The 23,270-nt window shown below is 40.0% G+C and overlaps 1 protein-coding gene across 1 annotated transcript; it reads left to right on the top strand.

Moving 5' to 3' along the window:
* The first annotated feature begins 1,162 nt into the window (after nt 1-1,162).
* On the top strand, nt 1,163-20,995 carry WDR1 (WD repeat domain 1). The gene is made up of 15 exons (XM_057426789.1): nt 1,163-1,246; nt 1,553-1,674; nt 5,842-5,932; nt 8,906-9,053; nt 10,454-10,634; nt 12,473-12,550; nt 13,299-13,379; nt 13,490-13,723; nt 14,548-14,637; nt 15,880-16,034; nt 16,706-16,793; nt 17,825-17,935; nt 18,396-18,569; nt 19,839-19,983; nt 20,329-20,995. Exons 1-15 carry the CDS (start codon nt 1,231-1,233, stop codon nt 20,436-20,438), a joined length of 1,824 nt encoding a protein of 607 aa, XP_057282772.1. The 5' UTR covers nt 1,163-1,230; the 3' UTR covers nt 20,439-20,995.
* Nucleotides 20,996-23,270: the final 2,275 nt, after the last annotated feature.

Here is a 23,270-nt window from a genome sequence, read left to right as displayed (position 1 = left end):
CAGAACTATGAGAAAATGCCCCATTAATTAATGTGTAAGGGGTGAGGTTAAAACTGATCTTCAAGGGAATACTGACTGTGGACAGGAAGTGCCTTCCCAACACGGCTGTAGAGAGAGGAAATCAAGAACCAGACCTGCATAGCCTGTTTCAGGAGGGTATTACAGCAGGCTCCATCCCTTCTAACAAGTATGATGGATTCTAAGCAAAACTAAAGGTCTGTCCTGCCCTCTCGGTAACTTAAGGCACACACGCGGTGTCCCGACAGCTATCACCGGGCCAAATCCCCCACAGCAGCCACGTTTAGTGATGCCGTCGGAGTAAAGAGAGCGGGAGCTGTCCCGCAGCCGCTCACCAACCACAAGCGGTGAGAAACGGGCGACAACGCAATGGAGGGGCTCCCCCCGCCTCCTTCTCCGCACACCCGCAGCTCCCGCGGCATTCCCAGGCTCGCCCGCCCGCCCGCCCGCCCGCCTGCCTGCCTGCCTGCCTGCCTGCCCGCCCGCCTGCCCGCCTGCCTGCCTGCCTGCCTGCCTGCCTGCCTGCCTCCCCGCCTGCCTGCCCGCACGCCTGCCTGCCTCCCCGCCTGCCTGCCTGCCTACCTCCCTGCCTGCCTGCCCGCCTTCCCTAAGGATCAGCGCGGATTTCCCCCCGACTCCACGGCCGCACACTCGCCCGGCTGTCACCATGGCAACACCCCTGCTCGTCCCCTCAGCGGCTTCAGCCGTGCTACCGCGCATACGCCAACCCCACGCATGCCCCGAAGAGATCCGCGGCTGGGTGGGGAGGGGTGTGCATACGCATGCGCAGCCCGCCCTAAGGTGCCTGCTCCGAGTCTAGGCCGAGCCAACGTGTGGCGTCCGCTGCGGCTCCCCCGGCCCGCCCGCCCGCCGCGGCCTGCGCGCAGCTCCCTGCCGGGGCGGGGCCAGCTCCTGCGGGCGCCCCAGCGCAGCCCCCGCCGGGCCCGTCCGAGCCGACGGCATTTCCGGGGGAGGGAGCGGGGCGCGGGCTGGCGGGGAGCGGCGCGGCGCGAGCAGAGTTGACTATATATGGTCAAAGACAGGGGAGAGCGGCGGGCCGTGCGGGCGCTTCCTGGTTTGTGCCGCTGGGCGCCGCGGGGCTGAGGCGGCGGCGGCGGGAGCAGAGGGAGAGGGCCAGGGCCGGTCCGCTTGCGCCGCGCCGGGCTGCGCTCGCCTCCCTTCCAGCTCCACCGCAGTAACAAGTGGGCGAAGATGCCGTACGAGATCAGTAAGCCCGCGGGGAAGGGGGGGACCGGAGCGGTGAGGGGACGGGGACCGGGACTAGGGGCGGGTGGTGGCGGTGGGGAGCCCCGCTGGCAGAGAGAGCGCCGGGCCGCCCGCCGCCGCCCTGGAGGCGGGCGCGGAGCCGGCAGTTCCTCACAGCCCCGCTGACAGCAACAAGTGACCGCGCCTGCCGGCAGGGTGTATGGCTGCGCGGCTGGCGTCCGGTACGGCCAAGAGTAAGCCCTCTTTTTCCTTTTTTTTTTTTTTTTTTTAATTTATTTATTCCCTCTTTTTCTTCCTGTTCCCATAGAAAAAGTGTTCGCCAGCCTTCCGCAGGTTGAACGAGGCGTTTCCAAAATTATCGGAGGTGATCCTAAGGGCAACAATTTTCTTTATACCAATGGAAAGTGTGTCGTCATCAGAAACGTTGATGTAATGTATCCTGATTTATTTCGTTTCGTAGCGTAGAGCTTTTGCTAAGTTTCATTTTGTTTCCCAGCCTCTGGCCTTTAATAGCCCGTGTTTCATTCTCAGTTTGTGATTCCCATTGAGGTCATGGATCTGTGATCCTCAGTAGGGGAATAAGCAGAGTGCATGACTCAGGTAGAAAACCACAGGCAGCGACTGCAGAAACCTGTAGTACAATGTGCAGTTCTCTCCCTCGCTTTGCATAGGAATTGCAGTCGAGAGACTGGTATATTCAGGTTAGCCTTGTTCATCTCCTCGAATATTGCTGTTAGGAAGTTGAGTGTTGTGTTTGCCTAATAGATGAACACTTCCCCATTTGCTGTATTGAGCTTGTAAGAGAAACATGCAAATACTTGCAGATCCCATCTTTAAATATGCTAGTCCGTAGCTTTTTCCTCCACCCTTGCACTCCAGAAATCAAAACAGTTGTCAGTTGTTTTCAAGCTGCATGCATGTTGAGTTCTCAGCCCTGGTCACAGGGAACTTTCCTCATCGATTAGCTATAAGAATGCCCCAGTTAATGTTTTCAGTGGTGTGGAGGCTTGCTTTTTTTTCTTCTCTGGTGGTAACTAGAGGAATGCTAAGTGAGTTATTTAAATGACTTCAAAGATGGCATCCTTTTGAAAAGTATGGAGAAAACATTGCATGTCTAGGTATTGTCTTGCTACTACTTCTCAAAAAATACTTTTCTTCAAAGTAAATGCTTGTTCTGTAGAAAATCAGATTCTCCCCTAGATTTACTTTCCTCTCTTACTGCAGATTTGTCCTGCAGTGAGGAGGACTGCAGGGGGCTAGCTTATACCTCTCTGGAATTTTTAGGTCTCTGCAAAAATGGATTTGTTTATGGCTGCATCTGTGAATCACCTTTGTAAACTTTATTTTTTATGAGCTGTTTTCCTGATTTATCTCATTACTCCCATTATATTCAGATGATCTCTTTATTGTCATGCTGTAATACAGAAATTCTATTAGTAACTTATTTATTTTTTCAAATTTCTTTTTTGGTATCAGTTTAAATTCATCCACTTAAAACCAAAATTAAGCTTGCACTCTGTTTTCAGTGTGTAATGTTGTAAGAGTGCTTTGCTCTTAGTAACAAGCAAAGTTCAATTTTCTGAAACCAGAAGTCTCAGTTAAACACTGTAATGGCACACCAAGTGATGCGAGAAGGGAGAAAAGCCACTTTGCTTACGTTACAGTTTTTGCCCGTTATGGATTGTGACTTCTCCCTTGCACTATAATTAATGCTTATATGTCCCTACTTTGGGGGTTAAATTAGAAGTAAACAGTTCGCTTTTATCTTCCTGAATCGGCTCACTGAAGATTTGCCTGATGCAAATGTCAGTCCTAGTGTGAGCCAGAGCTCTGAGCACATGGCACAGTCTGAGTACAGGCGAGGTGGGATTGTGGGAATTCAGATTTAGACTGTTTAAACTCTCAAGGGAAGTTGAGAGTGAAAGTCATAAATCTCTGGGTTTTATGGTGTAATTCGTGCCAATAGGCAAGCTGACCTAACAGGCAAGGAGGGTCTGCTACTGTTAATAACTGACAGGTGATGCTCTGCAGACAATTACAGAATGTATTGTAGCAGTGACACAAAAACTGACCAGAGCCTGTGTTATGGCTTTTGTGTTAAAGAATGTTGTGATTTGTTCATAACTCAACATGGAACTGTGTCCGCTTGTAGTTGCGAGCCATGCTTTCTCTGAATAATATAGAAGCCCCTATCATAGTTTGTAACAACCAAATGAAATATCGGGAGGTCTATGTTTAATCCCTCTGTGAGCAGTAATCTAATGAGATCGTTGTGTCCTAATAAAAACAAAAAAACAAAACGAGTCGTCAAAATGCAGTGATCGCTTTTCTCTTAAGTCTGAAGCCTGTCTAGTGTTAGCTAATCAGTGGTGATGGGTATAGCATTTGGGGTTAATGCTTGATCTTTGAGCATGATGTAGAGGTTTCATTTAACAAGAAAACCTCCAGGAGCAGTGCTGAAAAAGCACTGTGAGAAGGACTAGTGATAATTGTAAGGTTTCATTCCTTATTAATATTTTACTGTTTTCGTGGGTCTAAGCCTACTTTGAAACTTGGAACTTAAACTGCTCACTTTCATACGTGGCTCTGGTTTCAGTGTTCAAAACAAGCCACATAAGCTTGCTCTTCTTGTTGAATCCAGAATTAGGTACTGTATTTTTCCCAGCTACCACTATAATCTTATCCAAAAATCTTTTTTTTTTTTTTTTTAGATTATTCCTGAATATTTTTACCATATCTTAAATTTGGGAGTCTCTCTTATGTTTAACCCCTTAAGTCAGTCTGTTTAAGACCAGTCTCTCATCTTATTAGCTTCCTGGACTCTTGAAGGTTCTTGCTGTAAAATAGCAGCTACTTACATATGCCATTAATAATGAATGGAGGGGTGGGGTGTTTGAGCTCCCTGTACTTGTAGATGATGCAGCTATAGAATGGGGAGAACATTATCATGTCTTGCTTAGATAAAATCCAGTTACAAAATGGAGAGAGGTACATGCTATAAATGCAGATGATTGTGGCTTAAGTAGGGCTGTAATGCACTCAAGCAATTTATAAAAGCAGGAATGAAAAAGAGCTGCTTCTTGCATAAGTAAGCTGCATTCTGTCTCCTGAGATGTAACAGTACTGCATCAGCAAGAACTCCTGCAAGCATGAGGTTGTCTGCTTTCTAACACAGAGCGGGTGTTTTAGTTTTTCCTAGTTGGATGGCTGAGTTGTACCATAATATCACGTGGTTTTCTGGTTTGGTTGAATAAATCTGCGTTAATCATAGCATAGAATCATTGGGGTTGGAAAGGACCTTAAGATCATCTAGTTCCAACACGCCTGCCATGGGCAGGGACACCTTTCGCTAAACCATGTCACCCAAGGCCTCGTCCAACCTGGTCTTGAACCCTGCCAGGGATGGAGCATTTACAACCTCCCTGGGCAACCTATTCCAGTGCCTCACCACCCTAACAGGAAAGAATTTCCTTCTTATATCCAACCTAAGCTTCCCCTGTTTAAGTTTTAACCCGTTACCCCTTGTCCTGTCACTACAGTCTCTAATGAAGAGTCCCTCTTCAGCATCCCTATAGGCCCCCTAAAAATAGCAGTTAAAATGGACTTTTGGTTTGACCATATGAGTCATATTTCTGGAGCTTGAAGATACCTGTTACCTTGCAGAATTTTATATTTTCTAAGGAGTGTATTATTGTTGTAGTATATTACTGCTGTATGTACTATATTTGGAAAAGGTTCAGAATGTCTTTTTACACAGTTCATTTGAGAGCAGATTTTTGCCCTGATGTCATCCTTTTCTGATTTGTGTGGTATTTCCATAGTTTAACACTTAATGAACTATTAAGACACTGAGTCAGTTTTACTGTCAAACCTGAAGCACCTGAAAACGTATTCTAAGACTAAAGAGATAAAATCGTGATGGGGTGGCACTGAGTTTCTTTCAAAATTCCATCTCTTGATACTAGGGAAAATATCTTTCCCTGTGCTTTTCTACTAGCTTTTTAAACAGATTGCAATCAGTAAAAAAGAGCAAGCATTGTACACCTCATTGGTTACTGAGTGCTCTTGAGTACATGGTGGTGGTTAACAGCCACGCACTATGGTTAACCATATGCTTAATTTTCATACTCGACTTTAGTAGAATTTTTGGATGTGCGCTGCAGAGCACAGCTTGTTTAGTATTCTCCTTGGATAGTTGACTTACCTGGGCCAGCCCCATAAAAAGAAACCTTATGCCTGGCCTAATGTTTTCAAGGTTTTTCTACCTTTCAGGAGGTATTGGAGAGGAAACAGTCACAACAGTTCTGGCTGTTAGAGGAAACACTTTGTCAGTTGTTAGAAATTAGAGTGTTGCTTTGAACAGCAGTATTCTACTGTGTACTGCACTTATTATGTACTGCACTAAAGTATTCTACTGTGTACTGCAATGTGTGCTGCACTTTACAGTTTTAGACAATAGCTGTATTTAAGGTGGAAGGAAGGGTATGAGAGGAGGAGTGTGAACAGAATTTCTAAGTTTTATCTTTGAATATCTGATTTTATGCCTTCGAAAACCAGGAAATACAACTCATTAACTTTATTTGTTCTTTAAACTAGAATCCTGCAATTGCTGACATCTACACTGAGCATGCCCATCAGGTTGTAGTTGCCAAGTATGCTCCCAGTGGATTCTACATAGCATCTGGAGGTAAAGTATCAGCACGAATGCTGCATGGGGTATGTGGACAGAGCTGTTGAAGTGCTTGATGGCAGAAGAGTCATAATGCTTCACAGAAGACGCACAGTTAATGTAACATGCTTCAATGGAATTACATATACGTGCCTGAGGAAGGAATGATTTATGTAGTTGTTCCTCTAACCTCTTTCCAAAGTAGTGAGTGTAGTGACATGCTTGGTCTTTAAAATTATTTAAATCAAAAAGAACATGGAAATGAACTTTAAATACTTGGTGTGAAGCATTAACGAGAACAAATCTTAGTGTAATGAAGACTTGTGTATGTGCAGCAGAATGGAAACTTATTTCTGAAATACAGGACTATTGTTTTTGTTAACAAACTTTGATTCATTGGTGGCAGGGGAGGGGGATTCTCGAAGAGCACATACCCATTTCTTTTCCTTTTTCCTTTCTTCCTTACTAAACTTGGCAAGACTTGTCATGACTTTTCTCACGTTTGTAACCTGAACTAAAAAGCTTTCTTTGGTAAGTTAACAGGGAAGAGGCTGATTCATGGTTTCTGTGTAATGCATGTGAATCAGTAATCTGAGAATGGGTAGCATGAATTTCTACAGCATAAATTTCCTGGATTGTTAATGGAAATTGCTGCAGTTTTGATGACTTACAAAGAACTAACCCTTTCTCTCCTCTTTTTAATAGAAGCTTGCTTCAAAAAAAATTTTTTTCAAGAGGACTGATATACAGTTGAAGAATATTGATAAATATAATACTATAACTTCAATTTCTTAAAAATATTTGCAGTTAATCAATGGATATTTTAACATCTGCTTGCCATTGTCCATTAAAAATGCTTCAGAAACAAGTAATGTGCCCAAATACAGAAATACTTTCTAAGTAATATATCTGAAAAGAAAACACTTTGAGTATGAGCTCCTTAGAAAGGGAGTCCAGACTTAGATGCACAGGTCTTAACAGAATTAGTAGAATTGGAGTTTCTCTTTCAGCAATTTAAAAGATATAGTGTTTTTTAAAACGTAAAGCTGGCTTTTTGCACATCAGAAAGATGTATTAGAATACTTATCTTTTAAGTAGTTGGAGAATCTTTAAGAACAGTAACAGTACAACTTTTTGGGTTTTCAGTTTTTTTCCCCCACCCTGATCTGAAAGCAGCCAGAGCCAGGACTTCCTTGGCTCAGTCTTGTGTGTGACCATATGTTAAATTGAATACCTTAAAGTCCAGTTTGCATTCTTTATTCTACAGCTTTAGGTCTGTGCTGTACTTATCTCTCAGAATGACCATGTATTCTGTTCTTGCACCCTTGTAGATTTTCAGTCATCTATAAAAGAAGAGTTATATACACATAATCTGATCTGTGAAGAAGTTTTTCAGTAATGATCAGCTTAAGGAAGCCTTGCTCCTTGGGGAATATTCAGTTGACTTTTTTCAGACATTGTGTCATACCCAAGTAAATCAGTTTAGGCTGCAGTATTTCCCTTAAAAAGTGTCTTCTGCATGTCATTTATAAATAGTTCTGTGATACTGCTGAGCATGGGGTCTGAAGATAGTATCAGGCTGTTTAAGCTGTTTCTAAGTATAACATGTAAGATTCATTTCTCTATCTATAAATCTGCATTAGCCGTGCAACCTGCATTAATACTTCATGTGCTTGGTGAGACAGACCTTTGGCAATGTGCTTTGTGGCTTTTATGGTAATTTCTCTTACTGCAGTCATAAGAGATGTAGTAATGGGACATATCATAAAGTTAAAGCTTATGTGTACCATCTATTAATAGATGGAGCAATCAATTAAATTTTTAACTCTACATTAGAATTCTGCTTCAATAACACATTTTGTAAAATGGAGGATTCTACATCTGTCCTTAGCAGAAGGGTGGTGGGTCCATGGTCAGGTCCCACAGAGACAAGGTTGCTGTATGCTTAAATTGAACTGTGAAGATGCACCAGTAAATGATGAACAGAATTCAAAAGTTTTATGCTAAGGTGACATATACATATCTTAGCACATGGTCTATTCTAAAACAGTGGCTTTAATAAAGGGTTCAGTACATACAGAATTTGCTGTGTGGGTATAGAACAGTTCCTCTGGTGATTTTTAAATCTGGTAATGCTGCACCACAGTAATTGCTCCGAATACAAGCAAGCTCTAGGGCTATGCAAGGAAATTTTCATTATATTAAGCCATAAATTGTTATGACCTGTGCTGTGTCTGCCACGTGTGGCATTACAATGTTTGAATATACTGTTGGATTCTTTTGCAGTAATCCAGATAGTGCAGGTATTCGTGCACAACATGACGTGTGTACATGCTTCAGTATAGAAAAAAATATACTGATGAGTGTGCATGAATTGAGTTCTGTGGGGAAAAAATCTTTCTGAATGTTTACATCTATCTGGTATTTGGATGCAAAATGGGTGTGCTTTGAAGATATAATAAAAATCTGAAGTATTAATTTCAGTGCATCAGACACTATCCATCAGATTGTAGATGCTGGGTGGCTTACTTCCCAATGAGTGTGGGTAAGCTGTCTTGGGGAGGGTAGTATGATTGTTGGTTTTGTTAGGTTTTGGTTTTGTGGTGGTGGGGTTGTGTGGATTTCGTTTTAGGGGTTTTGTGTGTGTGTGTATGTAGCATGGATAATTGACACATACTGGCTGTACATTAGAGTTCCTACCCTCTTGCTGTGCAGGTTTTTTTGTGTGTCTGCAGAAGTTTTCTCCATGTTGTATATATTGCTGCGTGTCTTGAACATTATTATCTGACTATAAGCATCATTCAGTGAAATGGATGTAGTCATCAGTGTTCCTCAGTCAAGTAATTTGTAGTAGTTGTAATAGGGTAGGAAAAGAGGTTCCCTAGTGCAAGTGTTCAGTGTAGCTGAAAATCTGTACCCTGGCAGATCGTTAAATCATGTGACTGAGTCATGCTGGAACAACAATAGTTATATTCTATTTTATTATGGCAGATGTTTCTGGAAAGCTGAGAATCTGGGATACTACACAGAAAGAACACTTACTGAAGTATGAGTATCAGCCTTTTGCAGGAAAAATAAAGGACCTTGCCTGGACTGAAGACAGCAAGAGAATTGCTGTGGTTGGAGAAGGAAGGGAAAAGTGAGTAATTCTTTGTGTGTGTGTGTGTGTGTGTATACATACATATATGGTAAATCTCTGTATTCTAACAAAGCAGGTTCTTTGCAGAAAGCTTTTTACTCTTCAAGGGGAGAAAATCGTGGCTTGTTCCCTGTTTCAACTTCAAGCTGTTCTGCAGGAGAATTCTTTATGCAGTCTTTGACAGCTGTAAAACTGGAGAATACAGTTCTATAGGAATTTCTCAGTTTAAAAATTGTGGGGTCTTGTTTGTTTTTTAGATTTGAATATTATGTTCAATTATAGCTGTTAGTATGCCTTTGGTATAAGGAGGTATTCTAACTCTGGTAGAGTGGGAAGGAAGAACCACCAGCCAGTTCTCCTCCTCCTCTCTTATACCTCACAGATTGAGAGGACATGGCTGAATAAGAGTAAGAAAATAAAGGAAAAAAAGTGTATCTGAATTTTCTCCCTCAGCAACGCACCCATATTATTAGGCTTTATTATGGTAATAAATAAAATCGCAACCAGTTGTCCTAATCTGACTGAGGTGCTCATTAGTCAGGTTTGTGTCCTTTCTTTATTGTTTAAAGACTGACAGATCTTTAAGGTAGAGTAGTCCTATGCCTAAAGGTCTGAAAAACATAGTGCGGTCCTGTTCCCTGACCTCTTGCACCATTTTTTAATTGCCATCATATACTGTGTCTTTTTGACAAATCTCTCAGTCTTTCTATTTGAAAGAGATTTTGTCCTTTGTTGTTCCCTCCACCCCCACCTGCCCCTGGGTAGATACTCTGTAAACTTGTTCTCCTACTTCAGATTCTGCAAGTTTTCTGTTAGATGGATGAACTTTCAGTCTAGAATTTTGCTGAAGTGATTCTGTAGAATTCCTTTATAACAGCGATGCTCTGGTAGTTTAGTGCCACTGTATTGATTATACTATTTTTTTTTTTTTTCCCTCAAGGAGATTTAAAGGTAGAACTGACAAATACTGTTATAACTCTTCTTCCTTAAACCTTTAAGTAGTTGTAAAAGCAATGCACCCAATTTAGGCCAAATAATCAGATTAATGATCTAATGTCGTTGTTATCCTAGCTTTCCACATTTGGTGTAGCGACTATGCAGGCAGAATAATTATTTCTTCCTATAAACTGACTGAAGAATATCTTTTTGATCTCTGGGTTTTAGAAGCTTTATACATAAAATTTGCTTGTCTGTCCCCTTCAGCAAATGTCTCCTATTGAAGATTAGATTCTCTCTCCAGCAAGGTCTCAAGTAGCCTTCAGGGAACTATGAGGAGCTTGCATGAGATTAACGAGATGACCTATTTTCTTTTCTTTGAGTGCAGTTGTTGGCAGATATTGATGAAGTTAATCTACGTGTAACTTTTATGAATTGTAGTTATTGTGTGCTTCTCCAACTAGATTCGGAGCAGTGTTCCTCTGGGATAGTGGTTCTTCTGTTGGCGAGATTACTGGGCACAACAAAGTGATCAATAGTGTGGACATTAAACAAACAAGACCATATCGTCTGGCAACTGGCAGTGATGACAACTGTGCCGCTTTCTTTGAGGGACCGCCATTCAAGTTCAAGTTTACAATAAGTGTGAGTTTAAGTTGAGCTGTAGCTCTGCTAAACTGTGCAGCAAGTTGACTGAAAGCTTTCCAACAAGCTTGCAGTTCTTGTCACAGCTAGCTGTCATTACAGAAGTTCTTGGTTCCTCCTTTTGAGGCATAGTTGGTGTCAAGTGGCCTTCTTAAACCTGTGTATAACTGGAGGCTTGCCTTAGTCCAAGAGAACTGAAATAAATGGGGGAAAAAAAAAAAGAAAACCTGAAGCACTTTTTCCAGTTTTCTTTTTTTGCTCTTCATCCTCTTCCATAACTGTAGAAGCAGGATGTTTCATCAGCCCTATTGTCGCTTTCTGAGCGCTGCTTCCCAGTGCAGTTGTGTAGAATTTCTTAATAATCTCCAAGGTGCTTGATTCAAGAAATTTGGTGGTGTGAATGGAATTTTCCAATCTGCTTAAAAGTGCTCAAATCTGAAATCCCATGACAGCTTAGAAAAGGGTGAGTGTAGATACTTGGAAACATAACTGATTTCTATGAGAACTGCGTATATAACTTCTGTGGTCAGTTTTTGTTTCTGCATTTCTTTTAACTTTTGTTTCCTATTCTGTAAGTTAAAATCTTTTAAATAAATCAAACAAAGCTTGGAATTACCACATTTAAGACATTCATCATTACTGGAGGCCAAAGAAGATGAGAAGCCTAAAGCTACTGCAGCTGTTTCTGGTGGCAGAAGGCATGCCTTAAAAAAAAAAAAAAAATGATTGCAGAGATACAGGATGTTACTGCACTAATAAAGTAAAAATATTTAGTTCTTGTTTTATTTTTAAGATGACAGTTGTAGGCTTTTTATTTTCTTAAATATGGTTCCTTGAGTACTCTTCGTACACTGACTTTTAGAAAGGATTCCATTGTGGTTCTAGAAAAGGAATTGTTTTGAGCTGTGCAATCCAATGAAATGATGTAGTTGCCTAATATATTTCTGAACTTAAGTTGATACTTGCATTTTGCTAAGCTGGTTCTTTTTGAGCTCTCAAGTCTGAATTGCTTACCAGTGCTGCTTACACTTGTTTGTGATACAGTCTTTCTTTTAAAGTGATATTTGAGTTGATATATCTGATTTGGGTACAGACTGTTGTATGGTTTAGGCCTTGAGGTATCATCAGGAAACATCATAGTTAAAGAAAGTAGGTTAAGAACCTGCCTTTCATAATACTAAAAATAGTCTTCCAAATCTCTTTGCATTGGCCTCATTGTGGTGCTTCCCTATTTAACGTCTGTTTCCTAGTTAGCATGGTTTGAATAGTCTCCTACTTGTAAATAGTCTATTTGGGGAGCATACATCAGTCTTGCCTGGCTACTTCCCTGAGCTACCTTTAGTGCAGTCTCCCAGAAATGAGATTCCAGTAAAATAATTAACTATTCTTCATGCCTGTGTCTTTTACAGTAAGAAGGATGAAGTATTGTTCTTTGTGTAAAACTTATTTGTGTGATGAAGCAAGAGTTTAAATGTTGCAGAAGAAGCCAGTGACCGGAGGGAAAAAATCTCATGGTTGCATCTAGCCTGCAGCTGTGGGTTTTATTTCCTGCCTATCCCTGAAACTGAGTACTCCTTCATGTGGCATTGTACTAAGTTGTTTGAACTCCATTGGCTACTGATGCCACAGTTCCCTCTCTGGACTATTCTCAACCCCCATCATCCTCTTCAGCTAGAGGCTAGACTTGCTCTGTAGCCATTCTCTACAGCAGGCATCTTCCTACACAGCTAATTTATGACTTGCGTGTAAGAGATCTTCATTGATACTGGATTGTCTTCTATGTAAAAAGAGTCTGTTCTTATCTTGTGTTCTGATTCTTACTTTTTTTTCCCCTATAGGACCATACACGGTTTGTAAACTGTGTGAGGTTTTCTCCTGATGGGAACAGATTAGCTACAGCTAGTGCAGATGGCCAGGTAAAAATAAAGAAATTATTTTTCTAGTGATTTTAGCACAAGAAGACTTTCTTGTATATTTTGGGAATAGAGTTAGTAATGTAAAATACATGTTGCTTTTTTCATGCCAAGAAATGAGTGGCTTAACCTTTTAAATAACCTCCTATAAAGCTGTAACAACTGATAACCAGTTCTCACTCAGCTTTTTTCTCTATACCATCTCCCTAGCATATTATTTCTACAGGTTATTTCGGAAGAAGCATATTAGACTTTTGGGATACATATGTCCTTATGGTTGTGAGGAGTATGGTCAAAATACTGAACTGATGGGTAGCCCAGTGTGGACTTTCCAACCCTAACCATTCTTTGATTCTATGACTCCCTGCTGATAAGGGCAGGTTTGACAATGACACTGTAGGTAGCTCCCCCTCCTACGAGGGCACGTTCCCATGACTGTAGTGCTAAGCAGCCACCATCATGGCAGGAGCCAAAAATGTAACATCTTCCAGAATTTCAAATGTCAGGATCCAATGAACAGAGTATCTTGCTGTGGTTATTTACAGTTGTAATCTCATTTGTTTAGTCTTAAATACAGGAATACTTGTTCCTGTTCCTTAAAAATCTAGTCTTTGATAAACCTGTAAGCATACCACGTAACAAAAGGATGATTTCTGTAGTGCAAGTAATAGTGTTTCAGTTGTTTTTGTTTGTTTTTTTTTTCTTGTTACTGCTTTTCCTTTTAAGTTGTACGTCTGTGTGCTCTCTTAAGATTTTTGTCTACGATGGGAAGACTGGAGAGAAAGTGTGTGCTCTTGGTGGAGGCAAAGCTCATGATGGAGGTATTTATGCTGTAAGTATCACTTCATTTGTGCAAATGGTCCGTAGTATTTCCAAGTTCATGGACTATGAAGTTTAGCAATAATAAATGCATTTACTATCTTGTGACATTTGTTTTCACAGATTAGTTGGAGCCCTGACAGTAGTCAGTTGCTTTCTGCTTCTGGAGATAAAACTGCTAAAATCTGGGATGTTGGTGCTAATTCTATTGTCAGTACTTTTAACATGGGATCAAATGTGTTGGATCAGCAGTTGGGTTGCTTGTGGCAGAAAGACCATTTACTGACTATCTCCCTGTCCGGCTATATTAATTATTTGGACAAGAACAATCCAAATAAGCCTTTACGCGTCATAAAGGTAGGTTAAACTTCTTGTTGCACCCATTTCTGCAATAAGTGACTCGGTGTTTGACGCTGTCCAGATGGAGCAGTAACTATTGAAAAATGGTTTTGTTAAGTTAGCATTACCAGACAAGCCCTGTGTGATGTGAATCAAGAAGTTAAAATGTTACATGCATGATGCTGTGCTTTGTGCAAACATAGAGGCTGATTTTGTTTTCAGTTAAGGTTATCACCTTATTTTTCATAGCAGCTTTTAACCATTCTTGAGATGCAAAACGAAATAGAGCATAGATAGAAAACTACTGGTGGTGTCTCATTCTGTCAGAGCTAGTGTGTTATGAACAAGGTGACCAGGGTTACTGTGCAATTGAGCTTTAATTTTAGAATTTAAAGAGTTCTCTGACACAGCACTCTCCTGGGAACTTACATTTTTACATGAACTAGAAATGGATGTCCCAAATTCTTGCTATTGGTGCTACAATTCAGACAGTTGATGTGGGTACATGACCATATTTAGTCCTTTTCCATGAATCATAAAGTGCTTGAAAAATCAAACTTTGTCAATGAAAAAGGCCATGAAAGTGTTCTGGCCCAGCAGGCTAATAAGGATATTCATAGTGCCTATTCATTCTCTTTAAAAAGTAGTACATGGGAATAGCAGTGCTGCAACTGTTAAGTGACTGTGCTGTTAAGTAGTGATTTGTATTCTGGGTGACTTTTAATGCTTATGAAAAAAATGTTATTTTCTAGTTACCTACAGACCTTCTGAAATAGGTTTAATCTATGTATATGTTAAGATGAAAATTTGCCCATCAGTAATTATTTGTGTTCTGTTCACAGGGTCATAGTAAATCAATTCAGTGTCTTACAGTGCATAAAAATGGTGGAAAGTCCTATATTTACTCTGGAAGTAATGATGGTCATATTAATATCCTTTGAATGATAGTGGTATTTGTTCTAGCCTTATAGTCTGAGAACTAGTTTGGAGGAAAAAAGAGCGCTTTGCCAAAGGCAAAAACTTATGTTTATTTTACACAGGTGAATAGAAGTTAATTTTACTTTCCCTTAACTTGCCTGTTGTACTGTTTGCTTTTACACTTGCCTGCTAAATATAAACTAGTTCTTAATTTTTAGTTGTCACTACTGTGTGGTATGTAAATTGTTAGTATGGAGGAGCAAGTAAATGTATAAATTAGCCTCTTGTAACTTTTCATGTATTGTCATACACACAAAATATGTATGGCTTTTTCTCAGTAACATGCCATAGATCTTCTGAAAGTCATGTGTCTTGTTTTTCAGATGTTCAGGACAGAAAAACTTTCTGACCCATCTCTGACCTGTTATCATTCATTTCTCTTTACAGTTGTGGGGTTTTTTTTCTCCTGTATTAAGGTGTGGTTTTGAAGTTCTGTGACATACTGTGTTCTTTGATATCCCAAATGTCATCAGGCTTTCTCACTGACTTTCTTACTGAAGAGAACTTGTACTACTTTTGACACTTTATTTAACTCCTGTTGGTTTCTGGAGCAAAACACTGGGAATGCAGCCTGGTTTGCAAAGGGCACATTAAAGGGTGAGGTTGGGATGTGTTCAGCTAGAAGACTTGGATTTTTTTCAGTGTTCTGAAGCTTATAAGTAAAAATGCAGTCTTTCATCCTGCCTGCTGTGGTGCATTAAAATGGTGTCACATTGGCATAAATGGTAGTAAATACAGGACTTGTTTCTTTACAAACTTGTAATGCAGTGTTAGTAGTTCAGACTGATGTTAACGTACAACATCAGGGAAAGCCAGTGTTGCAGGACTTCTAACTATGACTCTTTAAAAAGTATTTCCTGTTCTCAGACCTGATGTTAATTGCTCCAGTATTTGCTAATGTCTGTGGCAGGTCATTTAGCTTATTACAGAACAACAGAGGTTCATTTAATAAATATTTTGAGGGTATGAGATTGACTGAACTCTGTATTGTCGAATCTCCATCCTTGGAGATGCTCAGAATCCAGCGGAATGGGCAGCCTGTTGTAGCTGACACTGATTTGAGCAGCAGGTCAGACTAAGTGATCTCAAGAGATACCTTCTAAACTTAGCTATTTGGTCAATTATTTAACTGTTCTATGATTCTGTATCTGACTGCACCAGTCTTTCCAAATGTTCCTTAATTCTATTATGCACATTATTGGGATTCTGAAACTGGAGAGAATGATGGCTTTTCTGGGAAAGGTCATACAAACCAGGTTTCTAGAATGGCAGTGGATGAAATGGATCAGCTGGTCACCTGCAGTATGGATGATACTGTGCGCTACACCAACCTTAGCAAGAGGGACTACAGGTGAGTTAAAATGTTGCCTTTTATTGTAGCATTACATCCCTAATTATTCTACAGCAAGTTTTGTTGACTTGTGTGGCAAAGAAATTTATGCTACAGTTTATTCAGGTTTTAAGTTACCATGGAAACTGTATAGAAATGATTGCTATACCAACCTTGCTTTTTTCTGTGACAACAAGAAATGCATCCCAGGCTTTTCAGTTTGTCTCATCCCTTCCACAGGTTAGGTAGAGCTCAATCTTGTATCAGGTGGTTCAGTTAGGAGACTGTGGGAAGGGTGCCCACTTTCTGATTCATAAATATCTGGGCATATCAGTAATAAATGTGGTTAGGAAGGGTGGGACGTGGCTGTTTCTTCATGGAAGCTGCAGTTGAAGCAAAAAACTTTAAAGAAAGCTGTGAAGGTCACCACGTAGTTTAAAGAAAAATAAATGAACTCCAGTGTAGTAACATTGACTTTCACTTAGCAGGTGTACTACCTAATCAAGACACTAATGCTTTAAACAGTAAACACAAGGAAGCTTTGCAGATTATTAAAAAATAAATTATACATTCTTGATAGTTAGTATCAGTAGTATTATCTGAATAGGCAATTCTGAGTAATGTTAGGCATGGGATAATTTCTTTTCTGCTTTGTTCTTCCTGCTTCTCCAATTTTGCACACCTTCCTCCAGTGGCCAGGATGCTGTGAAAATGGATGTTCAGCCAAAATGTTTAGCTGTGGGTCCTGGTGGCTATACTGTAGTTCTATGCATTGGACAAGTAAGTATTAACTTGTGGATTATTAACACAATTGCTCTGTTAATAGTGCTGTGTGTGGTAATGTGATGGTTTCCAACAAATCTGTTTAGTGTGAGGTCAACTTGCACATCTGCAGAATTTCCTAATGACAGCTATGGGAAACATTCATCAGGATGCTTGCTAGGCTTGTCTTTTTGCATCCTGTACCAATTTGAAAGTCTTATGTATAGGTTTAAATCTCACATGGTCGGTTGTGTGAATGCATCAGAATTTGTTATCAATGCAGCTCTGTGCTAGAAGGCTTACAGCATCTGAATCATGCTCTTGCCTGATCTGTTCAGTGCTGTGATTTTGGGGAAAGGATGTCTTGTTCCTGCATTATGGTTTTTTGTGGCTAATCCAAGTAGCCAGTTAACTAGTGCTGTTGTACAGCATAGGTAGCTCTAGGTTGCTTGCCAGGAGTGTTAAGATAGCACGAAGCTAGAGACTTTGCACCGAGGTTATTTTGTATCAATGTATGCGTAACTTCAAATGATTTATGCCTTCTCTATGGGTGCTAGCTTTATGCTTGGAACTTTGAGTAGTGTTGTTCAAACCTGTTTTCCATGTGAGTTATAATTCCAGTTGTCCATAGTATAGACCTGGGTACAAAGTTAAATTTTAACATTGCAGTATTAACTTTCTACTAATTTGGTCCTGCCTCCCTTCCTTAAGGAGCAAACTGGGAATGCAGTAAGCATTGCTAAAAATACTGTTTTGTCAGTGTTGCTCATGCTCAAACCAAATGAGGCAAAGCTGAAGGCAGTAGAGCATGCCCTGCACTACCTAATTTAGAGCGCATAGGTACTCCAGTGTGGCAGATTAGTTAGTCACTACATGAAGGCATTTCTTTCTTTTTTTTTTTAATTAAACTGTTCCCTTAAGATCAGAATGTAGTAGAGTTGTGAGCAATGAGAGTGCATTTGTATTTATGACTAAACTTTGTGGCTTAGTCATAGTTTTGTATTGGGCACTTTGAAGAAGAGTCTTAGTTTCTAATTTTCTATTTGCAGATTGTCTTGATGAAAGATAAGAAGAAATGTTTTGCAATTGATGACCTTGGCTATGAGCCAGAAGCTGTAGCCATTCACCCTGGAGGAGGTACAGCAGCAGTGGGAGGAGCGGTAAGATTGCACTTCCTAAATCTGTCCTGCTTTGAACTTGTAACTAGTAACAGAAACATTTAACACTAGGAGATGGCTTTAGAAGTAGTATGTGGCAATTTGTAAGAGCATTATTACAACAAGCAAGCTGTGTGTAATTGGTATTCCTGGACTTTTAATTCCCCAGGTTCTACCATTATCGCTTAACTTTTTATCTTGTATTTGCTGGTTTTGAATTGTCAAATTGTTTTTACTGAGTATATGCTTGAAGTAGGTAAATTCTAGAAACCAGGTCTGTATTCTAGACTTGGTGGGTTGTAGCCAGCATAAATGACAGGTTCTTTAAACTAGTTCTTAATATAAGCACTACCAGATAGAGCTGATGCAAAACATTCCTTCAGTTCAGTAAGCCTTCCTCTTTCTATTGTAAAGTGATTTTTTTTTTTTGTACCTTTTCCCCTTCTTCACTATTAATTTGCAGGATGGGAATGTCCGTTTGTATTCAATCCAAGGAACCTCTTTGAAAAATGATGAGAAGTCTTTGGAAGCTAAGGGTCCTGTTACTGACCTGGCATATTCTCACGATGGTGCCTTTCTTGCAGTCTGTGATGCAAACAAAGTTGTCACTGTCTTTAGTGTTGCTGATGGCTATGCGGTAAGAATTGTTGTTTAAAAACAAATTGACTGGCATTTCATGTCTAAACCTGTTGTGGTGAAATACAATGTGGCAGCTGAGACTTCATTGTTAAATCACTATATTTGGTGTTTCTATGACTGTTAAACTGGTATTTCTAGTTAGCATCACTTTTTTGTTCACAACAGCCTTTGTGAAGCTTCCACATCATAAGAATAGGTGAGGAAATGTACAGCGTGGGTTGGCTACCTGTTTAATAGCGTTTAATAGCAAACACATGGCAGAGGAGTTGGATCTCCACAGGCAGCAGTAGTTAAATATAAAAGATTAGAAAGTAATCACTACAAAGTAATGCATGTGCCTTATTCTGATCATCTGAAGCACTAGTGTGGTGGGGTGCTTCTTATGTGTGGGGTTGTTGGTGGTTGGTTTGGGTTTTTTTGGTGGGGAGTTGTTTGTGTGGTGGTGGTGGTTTTTTTTTTTGAGGGGTGCTTTTTTGTTGGATTGGGATTTTTTTTAAAGGGAAAAAAGTCAACAAAATATGTGCATGCCTGCTAGAGCTGGTATGCGTTTCTGGAAAATGGACAAGAATGCAGGCTCAGCTTGATAAGCATCATGCAATACAACAAAATTGAATTAAATAAAGCAGACTTGGCAATAAAAATTTGCTGGCATGGCACGTGCTTTACTGTGGTAAGAAGTAAGCAAAGAAAGGGATACATTAGGGCAGGGAATCTTGATTTTTTTTTTTTTTTTTTTTTTTTTATCCCTCAATTAAGTGTCAACCAAGAACCAAAGAATGGGCAGTTTCCCCTTTTCAGCTGAGTAGTCATTGTGTGTATCAGCCTGTAAAATCATTAAGGTAACTGAAACCACACCAAACTAGAAAAATGCAGATGGCATTCCACAGAAACATTGCTAAGTAAAAATTGAAAGAATTTTGTTTTTAGAAATATCTGTGGGGTTACTTTAAAAGTCTCTAAGCGAAAAGTAACTTACTGCATATGCACTTTACAGATCCAGCTTTCATTGAAAAAGTCTTGGATCTTTTTACAAAAGGTTTGAATTTTACCAGCCTCATAAGTGTTTAGATAAACAGCATGAAATGAAGCCACCAGTTGGTTTGCTTAGGGCATCCATCTGTACTGCGATGGATGTACAATACATCAGACAATGTACTTTGTGCGAAGTATTGCAGTAGCTTATTGTAATGCTACAGATTAAAAGCCAGGGATTTCCTGAAGTAGCTTAAGCTAATGAAGTAACACTGTATCTTTAACTTTCAAATAGGAGCATAATGTCTTTTACGGACACCATGCAAAAATTGTTTGTATTGCCTGGTCTCCTGACAATGAACACTTTGCTTCTGGAGGCATGGACATGATGGTATATGTTTGGACTGTAAGTGATCCAGAGACCAGAGTCAAGATACCAGGTATGTTTCCTTCAAAAGATTACTTTTGAGAGTTGCTAGTAGTTCTCGAAATCCAACACAGCTTTCTAGAATTAAGCTTTGAATGTTCCCAAACTAATTTAGCCTTTACATTAGTCTCTGTGTAGCCACATGTCCTGGGTTTAGCAGTAGCAGTCAATTTTTCTCCTTGGTAGCTAAACCCAGGACACCACAATAGCCAGAACTCTTCTGTTGTTTTGTAGTCACTTTTTAAAATATACTGTTACTATTTAATGCAGCTGAAAATCACATTTGGAATAAGCGCTGAAGTTATTTTGTCAGCCTCGCCTTCCTAATTCTCTTCTGTTATTTCACACTGCCATGCAGATGCACACAGGCTACATCATGTAAGCGGTTTGGCATGGCTGGATGAACACACTCTGGTAACAACATCCCATGATGCTTCCGTCAAAGAGTGGTCTATCTCCTACAATTGAAATAATCCCTCTCTTTGGAAGGACCTAATCAGGGACTAGAGCTACTGCAGTGGAACATAGCATTTCTCTTAAGAATCTGTATTGGCCTCTGGGTCTGCTATCATATCCTCATATCTTTACAGGGTGTTCATATCTGTAATTAAATGTACTTTGAAAGCTTTAGCCAGTAACAGTTTGCACATGAAAAGCACTTAAATTATGTCTGGAGCTTAACCTTTGTGCTGAACATTCCAGAGGCAACAGCCAAGCGAGTTGGTGTGAAAGGTTCAGGTGTGAAAGATTCAAACTCAATCAGTTGTTCTTTTCTAACCAAGAAACATGAGACTGTACAGCATGAGAGTAATAATTCTCATTTTTTCTAATTACAGAACATTTCTGTACTAACGGTCATAGTAAGAGTATTTAGTTGTGATCCGAAACCAATCAAGCTGTGTGCAGCTACTGTATATTGCTTTGCTTCTCTGTACTGCACCAAACTGTTGCCTCAGATTTTCTCCTCTTAGATAACAAAAAATGGGGTACATACATAATAAACTTTTTATGTATTTCATGTCAAAGTTTTGTGGTTTATTTTAAGGTGGAAGTGTGGGGTTTTGATGTACTTACTGTTGTGGGTATAATGTTTACAAATAATCATTGTGGCAACTTCTTGCTTCAGAAACACATTTGTTATTTTCATGAATTAAGAATGTCTGGTCATTTCAATGTCAGAAAATCATTCTGTTTTGAAGATTAAAGATATTTTCTGTTTGAAGGAGGAGAAGCATGTTATTGTTTAAAAAAAATGCAGTACTTCTACCACCTTTTTGAAAATACAGGAATTAAAGTGAAGCATTGTTATGACTTGAAGTGATTTTTTTTTTTAAATATAATGTTTGCTGAGTGAGTTTTATGCCTTTGCACTTGAGTAACAGTTGCATGGAAGCCATTATCCTATGCGAATGGGTTGTGATCTTGTTTAGTTTCCTTCTCCCACTCTGCAACACACATCAGTGATTTAAAGCCAGCTGTCTAGCAAGGGTGGAGGAGGACACTGATACAAAGCGGTAGGAAGATTTGTTACCATCTCTAGTGACCAAAAGAAGTTGTTGTTGTCCAAAACTTTGGAAGATTTAGTAAAGAAAAGTTTGAGGGTTTGTTTTGGTTTGGGTTTTGTTTTTGGTGTTTTTTTTTTTCCAAGTCTTGACTTAAGTCTTTTTTAAGTCTTCTTCAGTGCTCTTTGATTTTTATTAAGCTTTCCTTTCTATGTGGACTTGTGTGGTTGTTTTTTTGTTTGTTTTTTTTTTACCAATCGTATTTCTAATGACACTAATTATACAACAAATAAAAACGCTTTTGCTGCTTCTCATACTGTAGACCATTGCTCAATTGCTGAAAAAGAATTGCCTGTCATAAATTACTTAAAAAGATATTTCAAAAAGGAAAAATGTTTGGGTTTTTTTTTATTTTCAGAAGTGGTGACCACATGTCTTCTGGCATGCCAACCAATATGCACATTAAAACAGTTGATATGGGGTTTAGCTAAGCAGCAGAATATTTTGCATCATGGTTTCTTCATGCTTGCTGCACCTCTCCGTTAGCAGTTTTGCGTGTCTGTTTATTAACAATGCAAGGACAAGATAACATTTCAGAAAACGGCATGTTTGAAATCGGGCATAAGATCTAAATGAACAAGATTTCTCCGTGTCTTGCCCCTAACCCTTGTTCTGCTGTTGCTTGTTGTGCCAGTCCCTGTGCAATTCACCCATTGTTCCTTAAGTCCCATCTGGAAGAGCTGCTATTGAATCTGCTCAGTGGGTTCTTCTTGCAGTTGAATCCCTGGCAGTTAAGTAACACTAAAAGAAGGATGAAACAGAAGTTATGTGGATGTTTGTGGGCAAAGAACAGAATTTGCTGGGAAATCCTGCTTTCTGTAAGAGGTGCTGCTAGCGAAATGTTGGGTTTTGAGGGAAATGACATAATTTCCTCAAGCCTCCTACCACTACAAGTAGATTCTTTCTTGCGCTTCAGAGCTTGTGCACCATGTTTGAAAGGTGATCTGTAGGATGAGGTATTTTTATACCTAAAAGACCTTGTAACACTGCAGAATGCCTTTTAGCTCAAAATCCTGTATTAAGACTTGTTTGATTGCTTCCCTTTGGGGGTGGTTGCTCGTGCTTCAGCTTCCATGGGATTTCTTTATTGGCATATGGCCTAAGCTTCTAATTCCTTAAGGACTGATATGGTCTTTGTAGTTGGATAGCAAATCCTGACTACACAACTGAAAGATTATTCTACTCTTGAACCAAATGTCATAGCACAGGCTGATTGTTAACCCAGCATTGGCAGCTCACAAACTAAGTCAAGGGAGTCCAGCTGTAACCCTGAATTGGGCCTCTACATTACTTGTATTTGCCCCAGATTGAAGTGTCTTACACCAAACTTGAAAATCACAAAATAGCCATGGGGCAGGAGCACATAGCTACAGCATGACACTTGCTTTCTAATCTTAGTTGCACAAACAATCCCAAAGTTGGGTTTTCTTTCACTTAAAATGCCAGATGTATTATGTGTCAGCGTTTTTTTTCTAAAGGGGAAACAAATACTGAGCTCTTGGTTGGCTATTAAAAGCAAAGACCCTTCCCAGAGAGAATGTAGACTTTTCTGTAGACAGCTGCATGGAAACAGCATTGCTGAGCTTAAGCTTTTCTCCTCAGCAGCCCTGTTTGGTGTGAGAAAACTGTAGGCTGTCAGTCTCTGCAAAACAATGGGGATAGCTATTCACTGTCAGGGGACTTTAAAATGTATGTGTAGGAATGGAAGCCATTCTCTCTGTTGGACAAATTGTGATTG

Source organism: Pezoporus wallicus, unplaced genomic scaffold (assembly GCF_028554395.1).
Source record: "Pezoporus wallicus isolate ANWC-B61680 ecotype Strahan unplaced genomic scaffold, APGP_CSIRO_Pwel_v1 scaffold_13239, whole genome shotgun sequence".
Classification (NCBI taxonomy): Eukaryota; Metazoa; Chordata; class Aves; order Psittaciformes; family Psittacidae; genus Pezoporus; species Pezoporus wallicus.
Note: the sequence above shows the minus strand (reverse complement) of the source record. Positions and strands in the feature narration are given on the sequence as shown.